The sequence below is a fragment of the Eucalyptus grandis genome, chromosome 1, assembly GCF_016545825.1.
Source record: "Eucalyptus grandis isolate ANBG69807.140 chromosome 1, ASM1654582v1, whole genome shotgun sequence".
Classification (NCBI taxonomy): domain Eukaryota; kingdom Viridiplantae; phylum Streptophyta; class Magnoliopsida; order Myrtales; family Myrtaceae; genus Eucalyptus; species Eucalyptus grandis.
The window spans coordinates 41,512,369-41,520,181 of NC_052612.1; the positions used below are offsets into that span (position 1 = coordinate 41,512,369).

Sequence of the window (7,813 nt, forward strand, 5' to 3'; positions counted from 1 at the left end):
TTATATTTGTACTAATTTAATACTTAAAAATTTAATTGTGCCAATTAAGTATTAAACTTTTTAGCAATTTTTCAATATAGTTCATCCGGTCAATTTTGGTTAGAAACTTTTAATGCGAATGCTAGCATCTTTACCGACATGACTGATCTTAACGTGAATAATTATTTTTAAAAATTAAATTTTCTGAATTCTTTATTACCTTTTTTGTTTTATTCTTTTCTTTCATGTCCTTTTTTCCCCAACTGTGGACTGTACAAGGCCGTCAACCACAGCAAGGTCTAGATGGGGACGTCCTCACCCAAGCAAGGGTGCTGAGCCCTCACCTAGTCTGGGCGGGGCTACTTTGCCCTTGCTAACCACAAGCCGGAGCCATAAGCCTCTCCCTATGGCTAGCAAGGGTGTTGTGGGACTCACTAACTAACAGGTGAGGGTGTCAGGCTCTAGGCTAAATTAGGGTATGCTTTGTACTCACCTTCGTAAGGATTTTGTGCATCACAAACTAAGACCAAAAAGCCTTATTTTTTAATTGAGAGTTTAGTTAAATGCTAAAGGTCTGTCCCGACATGGTAAGGCTTATAAAAGGCATAGAAGGGAATTGAATACTTGCATTTGCAAAGTTCTTGTTTTGAACATAATCATTTTTATGGTATCAGAGCCTAGAGTTGTTAAAAGAAGAAGAAGAAGAAGAAAAAAGAGAAGAAAAACCGAAATAATATAAATAATAAAAATTGTAAAATATATTTGCGTCAACGTCGTTCATGCTGGCATTTATATCAGCTATTACCGACCAGAATTGACCAAATAAATTATACTGACAAATTATCAAAAAGTTTAAGATCCAATTAATATAGTTGAGAGATTTAGGACTAAAATAGCATAACTAGAATAAGTTAATAAACTTTTTTGTTACCTTTTCCGACAAAAAACAGAGAAACCTAAGTTTGGCCATTAACGTTACGCTTTTCGTAGTGGAGGTGAATTCTAGAACCACATAGCTTATCAGTCCATTTTCTATTATTGCCATCTGACCCGAATCACCATCATCAAATTTGTCAGCAGCAATACCACAAGATTCATTTGTACGGTCGTCGCTCTCACCATCCTCAATTTAACTTTCGGCCGCTATTATCTTCGACTCCCACTACTGTTAATGCGTCCATCCTAATCGCTACAAATCGCGAGTCGGTGTGACGTCGCCGCCCTGATCATCCAATCTTTTTCTTGACGAGAAATCGGTTCTATTTCCAATTTTCAGGGCCCCCATTCTCTTACATGAAATCTCCAACCATAAATAAAAGGAAATCTCAAAATTTGTCAACCAAGAGAACTTAAATTTTAAAATTTTCAAAAAAAAATGTAATATAATCCTTAAACTTATCAAGAAAATTTAATAAAATCCTAAAACTTAAAAAAAAATACAATTAACTCTTAAAATTTATTACAAAAGTACACTCGGATTACAAAATTTTCGAAAAATACAATCAATGAATAAATTATTTTTTAAACAAAATCCATCAAAGGATTTGATTGGATCCGGTATGATAAATTTTAGGTCTTAATTGAATTTTTGTGATAAATTTTAAAATTTAATTGCATTTTTAAAAAAAATAATTAATCACACTATTATAATAAAATTTAAGATTTTAATGCACTTATTCCTAAATAAAGTCAAGGATAACTTGTCCAACATGAATCTTAGGGTGAGGGCATTTCCCAAGGAGAGAACTTTACGGCAAATGAGTGCACCATCTACCCAACCCAAAAGGCATAAACAGTACCAAAGTTTTAATAAATGGGAAACAAAAACAAAGGAGGACAGCCATGGAATTTCATAATAAATGATGAACTTCCCAATATACACATCATAAGCAGCTTAATAATGAAAACGACTTTCAGTGTCATTCCCTTTAAATAATTCCGGATAAAAATTGTTAAAAATTGATCACAAAAGAACAATTAAATTTTCAAACTTTTAAAGAAAGCAATCTAATCGAATCCTAAAATTTGTCGCGAAATACAATCCAGCTCGGTTGTCCCTAAAACCTTCCATTGGTGAAGGGGGAAAGGGAAAATGATGGGCTTGGCATCCTCCCCCTCCCCAGTTTTCTTTCCCTACACAACAATCAACGCAGGCAGACAAAACAGGGGACTCCCACCACCACACCACCACACCACCACCACCACCACCCTCCTCTCCCTCCCTCCCATTCCCATTACCAGTCCCAGTCCCAGTCCAAACCAAACCACTCCTCCACCAGCTCCTCCCCTACCCAGTAACCACCACCACCACCTAAACTCTCCCTCTCTCTCTCCCTCTCTTTCTCTCTCTCTCTTTGCAGACAAGACACCATCGCCCACACTCATTCACAGGCAAAGGTCGCATCTTTCCTCCCTTCCCCTCTCCCCCTGCCTCTTCCCTCCAAGACCCAGAAAATGGATGACCCTGGAGACCCCTTGCATGGCGGCGCCGGCGATCCCCTCCTCCGCCCCCACGCCGCCCCCGCCGCGGCGCCCTCCCGCCTGGCTCGCCTGATCAGGACCCGCCACCGCTCCTTCCTCCTCGGGGACTGCGGGGACTGCGGCGGCGGCGGCGGCGGCGGCGGCGGCGGCGCGGGGGGCCGATCGGCGGCGACGTCGAGGAGGCGGCGTCGAGCGTGTTCGGGGAGGGGCTCGCCGCGTGCTCGAGGCCGATCGTGGTCCTCGACTTCGTGTGGAACCTGGCCTTCGTGGTGGTCGCGGTGGTCGTGCTCCTGTCCGCCTTCAAGGAGAGGCCGTCCACCCCCTGAGGCTGTGGCTCTGCGGGTACGCGCTGCAGTGCATGTTCCATGTGGGGTTCGTGTGCGCCGAGTATCGGCGGAGGGACGGGGACGGGGACGATGAGCTGGTGGGCGGGAGTGGGCTGTCGCGGTCGCCGAGTCGCAGCAGGTGAGCCTCAATTCGTGTCTTCTGAGATGTTACATTGCTGAATTGCCCATGATGTTGCTGTTCCGAGCTGAAAAATCGAAGCTTTATGTCGTTACTGTGGTGTCATTTTGATCTATCAGCGAGCTTTTATGAGGTTATCAATCTCTGTTGGTGATGGTAGTAGTTGGCTAAGGATGTGCGATCACTAGGCATTAGTTCGGGGAGGAAGAGCTGAAATGTTGAAGCTTTATGGGTTGTAAGGACTTTTTTAGTTGTTACTGTGTTGTCATTTTGATCGATCAGCAAGCTTTTATGAGGTAATCAATCTATGTTGGTGATGGTAGTAGTTGGCTGAGGGACGTGTGATTATTCACAAGGAAAGATGAGCGGGCATTGATGAATTGACCAGGAATTGCGAAGAAATGTATTTTCAGATGATTTTGATTGCTCCAGATTCTCAAACTGCAACAATGTGACAAATTGGGATCATTGAAATAGTTCAATGATGATGACAAATTGGGATCTGACATGTGTTAGCAAAGCTCTAGTTCGCCTATGGTAGTGATTGAGGAGAGGGGAGAATGTTTTTAGGAATTTGAGAGACTATCTACTGCTCATGCCAACAAGTTTCTCCTAGTAATGTTCAAACTCTTGCGCCTTTTTTAGAAGTTTTGAAGAAGCAAGCAAATGGAGAAACATTTTTAGGACAGGCCATTGTGTTGCGTCCTTTGCTTATATTAGTTATCAGGACGAGTGTGGTTGTTGAAGATTTAATAGCTCAAGGCTGAGCTGAGTTCTTTACTTCATTTTTGTTTGTTATTCCTTTAAAGCATCATTCAGATTATAAAGTAGCTATATTTGTAGATATAAGAAAGGTACTGATTGTTGAAGCAGTTCCTTGTGTTCCTTTTCAATGTTTTACAGGATGATTAAAAGATTGGAATCCTTGAATACAGTAATATCGTCGATATGGTGGGTGTTTGGTTTCTATTGGATTGTTGTGGGTGGACAACCACTTCTTCAAGATGCACCACGTCTCTACTGGTGAGTGTCTTTTCTTTACTGTGCATCTTGAATCGCTTTCTTTCAGAATTGGAGTACGGTTTTCTCTGCTTAGTGCCCAGTGATGTATAAGTTGATTGCTTTACATTCTTCCACAGTCATGTTACTGTGGGAGCTTTTGGAACCAACCTGCTTTGGAAATCATTTTAAAGTGGGGCATCAGTATGTCTTGAATGACCAGCAGTTACTTCCTGCTTTATACTATGTGATGGCCATGCACAATTGTTGTGTCTCTGTTCTCTTCCGTGGTTTAATGAAGTGTAACAAACATACGTGAATCCTGATTTTGTTTACTTGCTGGAATTAATTGCAGGTTGACAGTGGTTTTTCTTGCTTTTGATGTCTTCTTCGTGATCTTCTGCATTGGTATGGCTTTCGTGGTCTTCTTGGCTCTCTTTTGCTGCATTCCCATCTTGGCAATTGCCTATGCTGTTGCAAGCACTGAAGGGGCATCCGAAGATACCATCAGGAGTCTTCCTAAGTATAGGTACCGCCCAGCTACTGTGCTTAGCACGTTCAACAATCTTGGGATGGAAGAAGTTCTTGGGGCGAGGTCAGGATTGGGAAACAATGGTTCAAGTGGTGAACTTTTTCTTCATTCGGAAGATTCAGTAAGTGAGCATATCTTTGGATCACCTTCTTCTCACGTACTTATGCTTATCTTCCTAAATCATGCTCTACAAAAGTCCAACGGATGTCCAAGGTCCAACAGAAGGGGAAGTTGCATTTAATGGAAGATAGTTTTTCAAGCATAAACCAAAGTTTTGCCATTTTTTAAATGGTTTTATAATCTTTACAAATTTGTGATGTCAAATGATTACCGTTGCTCCAAAAAGAATCTCAATGAGGTTTTTAATTGCGGACTAGCAGAAGATGAGATGTAGTCCAAGGTAAGTCCACATGGACATTGATTCGCCGATACGAATAAAAATGGTCCTCCTTGTGACTTTCCTCAGATTATGATATCTCATTACTAGTAGTAGCCCCACAAAATCCTCTGCTTCCCCAACTTATAAGGTTTCTATTGTGACTTGCAGGAATGCTGCATATGCCTTTCTTCATATGTAGATGGGGCAGAGCTTTATACCCTTCCGTGCAATCACCATTTCCACTGCTCATGCATCAGCAAGTGGCTCCTGATAAATGCGACTTGTCCTCTCTGCAAATTCAACATTCTCAAGGGGGACACACTCGTCTGAACAGTCATTGAGACCATAAGAAGGAGACCGCATGGCTCCAGATTAGAACGGGAGAGAGGGAATTTTAGTTCGTCATGCTCTTTGCTGATACACTGACCCCGATGGCAAATGAAGTGAAGATGAAAAAGATAGAATTGGGTTTTTCTCTTACAACGATTCCTGTTTGTAGCTATTTATGTACGCTCGGCACCAAATTTTGTAAATAGAATTCTTGTAAGAGTTGATGTCAGCCTTGATTTGCGATGCTGTGCTTTTCTGAGATGCGCTTGATTGATTCGTGATAGTATGATCTCGATATCCAAATGATGATGCTAACAGCCTGATCCAAATGAAGTCATTGTCTGAGAATTTCCTGGATAGCAACCTCTTGGAAATTAAGGACATCGAATCCTCCACTTGGATCTTGAAATCGAGCATTGAGTTTACGACCCTGTGACCGCAGTATTCAGAGCACGATAGAACATATCGATTCTTGTTTCATGACATGGAGCATGATAAAACGATAGAGCGGACTAGTTTCATCGTTTTAATTTTTCATCGCCTCAAACTGAGTCGCTTAAAAAGCTGTTATAGAGGGCGAGAACTCGCAGTTTCAAAAAAAGAACAAGTGATAGAAATTTGCACCTCAGGCTCTTTACTAGTGTCCTCAAGGAATGACAGGCACCCCAGAACTGATGCTCCAGTATGCATCAAGCACAAACGACAGGGCGAAGATGCACCCAGAACACTTCCAGTCCTAGAGCAAATTCGAATGGCAACCATAATCATAGAAATTCATCATACACTAGAGCATTGACTATCAGAAGTGGCGTTTCTCGTGACAAAACAGGCCCTTCAATTATCAGCGTATAAGCAATTACCAGTTAAAACGTGAGACTGAATGTAGAGTAGTGAAGAGGTTCTCTGCAACTCTTAGCGGCAGGTTGGTGGTCCATTGGGTAAAGAAGGGCCAGAAAGCATTGGTTGTGGAATCATTGGGGGGAGAGGAAGAGAGAGAGAGAGAGAGATGGGATTTCAACAATGGTATAGACGGGATAGAGCTAACTCAATTTACAATTGACGATAATTGTTTCCTAGTCATTGGGTTGTTGCATTCAGGTAATTTAGCAAATTCATGCTCCCCTATGCCAGTTTGATCGATACGTGTTTCATTCTATCTGGTCGCAAGGGCGAACTTACTGATTATTCCAAGATGTCGTTAACATTTGAACCTCTTTCAAAACCAAAATTCTATCAGAGGATTTGACTCATCACAAACCGGCAGAAATTAAAGATCACAAATAACTCATGATCGCCAACCAGCAGGAGGGAGGTTGACAAACACCAATCACCCAAACTTTGAGGCCGAATTCTAACCCAAACAATGAAAATATATACCTCTAAATCTTTGCCTTACAGGAAGCAGTCAAATCAACATGTATCAGATTGATGAATACAAATCTCCATCCAAAATGGCGAGTTCAAAAGAGGATGTCAGAACAAAACCTGCCAGGCATCTTGAGGTATGTAGCTCAGACATTCTTCAATTTCTTCATCTTCGAAGGCGGCCATCGGCCCTTCTTCCTCAGCCTTCGCTTCCTAACGAGCCGCTTCCTCCGGAGCCGTATCTTCTTCGCCAATTTCATCCTCAACTTCTGCTCCGCCTTCTCCTGCAGCTTCGACTCCAAGGGCAGCTTGTCAACTGGCGCGGCCTCTTCCTTGTTCTGTGATGGAGACGGAGCCTCACCGCCATCGGTTGGCCCAGCATTGGAATCAGCCCTCACAATTAGCGAACCCCTCCTTTCATTCGGATAACTAATCGCACAGAAAGAACTTGGGGGCAGTGTGATTGGTTTGATGTGCAACCTGGAAGCTGAAACACAAGTTCAGAAGATGTCACAGAGTGCGAAAACACAACCCCAAGAAATGGCGTGCTTCTTACTTCCATATCCATATCCATATTAGGATTGAAGACAAGACACCCTCAAACGACTACTAGGACGCAATTACTCATATTACACCACCACTCCTCCAAACGAAATCGCCTCACGATTATGATATGAAGTGTATGAAGGAAAGCCCGACAGAGAAATTCGAACGCGCAAGAAACATTATGCTCTCCACCTCATGCCACTTCTCTTGAACACATTAGAACACCATCAAGGTCGAGTCTTTCCGTCGTCTCTCATCCCCCAACGAGAAACCCAAGATTCAATGCAACCAAGATTCAAGCGGCACGAGAACATTGTGCTCTCCACCTCATTCCACTTCTCTTGAACACATTACGACACCGTTAAGGTCGAGTCTTTCCGTCGTCTCTCATCCCGCAACGAGAAACCCAAGATTCAGCGCGACCAGACGAGAGGAAAACTCAAAGACCCACGAAAGAATTCGTACCTGGTTTCACAGTGAGAAGCAGAGACGACGACGACGACGAGAGTGGAGAGGGAGAGAAAGCGACGACGGGAGTGCAGCAGCAGAGCAGAGCCATTTTCTACCCCTCGCTCTCTCTCTCACATATCACGCAGCAGGAATCGACGAGTGATGGATGCCCGCTCGCTCGGGGCGTCGTCGTGTTTTGGGGATAAGCAAAGCCGAAGAGAGAGCTTCGCGTCTGTGCCGGAATTCCGATTCACCCTGGTGGATAACGGGGATGGCCACAGCGCAGC

General features: G+C 43.1%; 2 protein-coding genes across 2 annotated transcripts; one reads left to right on the forward strand and one right to left on the reverse strand.

The window, feature by feature from the left end:
* Window positions 1-2,651: 2,651 nt before the first annotated feature.
* LOC104443668 (E3 ubiquitin-protein ligase At4g11680) lies at window positions 2,652-5,401 on the forward strand. The gene is made up of 4 exons (XM_010057177.3): window positions 2,652-2,925; window positions 3,829-3,948; window positions 4,280-4,577; window positions 5,004-5,401. The coding sequence occupies exons 1-4, from the start codon at window positions 2,819-2,821 to the stop codon at window positions 5,163-5,165; spliced, it is 687 nt and encodes a 228-aa protein (XP_010055479.1). The 5' UTR covers window positions 2,652-2,818; the 3' UTR covers window positions 5,166-5,401.
* Window positions 5,402-6,432: 1,031 nt separating this feature from the next.
* Window positions 6,433-7,813, reverse strand: LOC104443677 (50S ribosomal protein 5, chloroplastic). The gene is made up of 2 exons (XM_010057187.3): window positions 7,542-7,813; window positions 6,433-7,017 (listed from the first exon to the last, which is right to left on the reverse strand). The coding sequence occupies exons 1-2, from the start codon at window positions 7,633-7,635 to the stop codon at window positions 6,677-6,679; spliced, it is 435 nt and encodes a 144-aa protein (XP_010055489.2). The 5' UTR covers window positions 7,636-7,813; the 3' UTR covers window positions 6,433-6,676.

What these genes read in the sequence shown, in the direction of transcription:
- LOC104443677 (XM_010057187.3), bottom strand. Translation starts at nt 7,635, where the DNA reads ATGGCTCTGCTCTGCTGCTGCACTCCCGTCGTCGCTTTCTCTCCCTCT. An exon ending in GCTTCTCACTGTGAAACCAG is followed by an intron (nt 7,018 to 7,541) that starts GTACGAATTCTT and finishes CTTGTGTTTCAG; the next exon opens with CTTCCAGGTTGCACATCAAA.
- LOC104443668 (XM_010057177.3), top strand. Translation starts at nt 2,819, where the DNA reads ATGTTCCATGTGGGGTTCGTGTGCGCCGAGTATCGGCGGAGGGACGGG. An exon ending in CGGTCGCCGAGTCGCAGCAG is followed by an intron (nt 2,926 to 3,828) that starts GTGAGCCTCAAT and finishes AATGTTTTACAG; the next exon opens with GATGATTAAAAGATTGGAAT. An exon ending in GATGCACCACGTCTCTACTG is followed by an intron (nt 3,949 to 4,279) that starts GTGAGTGTCTTT and finishes AATTAATTGCAG; the next exon opens with GTTGACAGTGGTTTTTCTTG.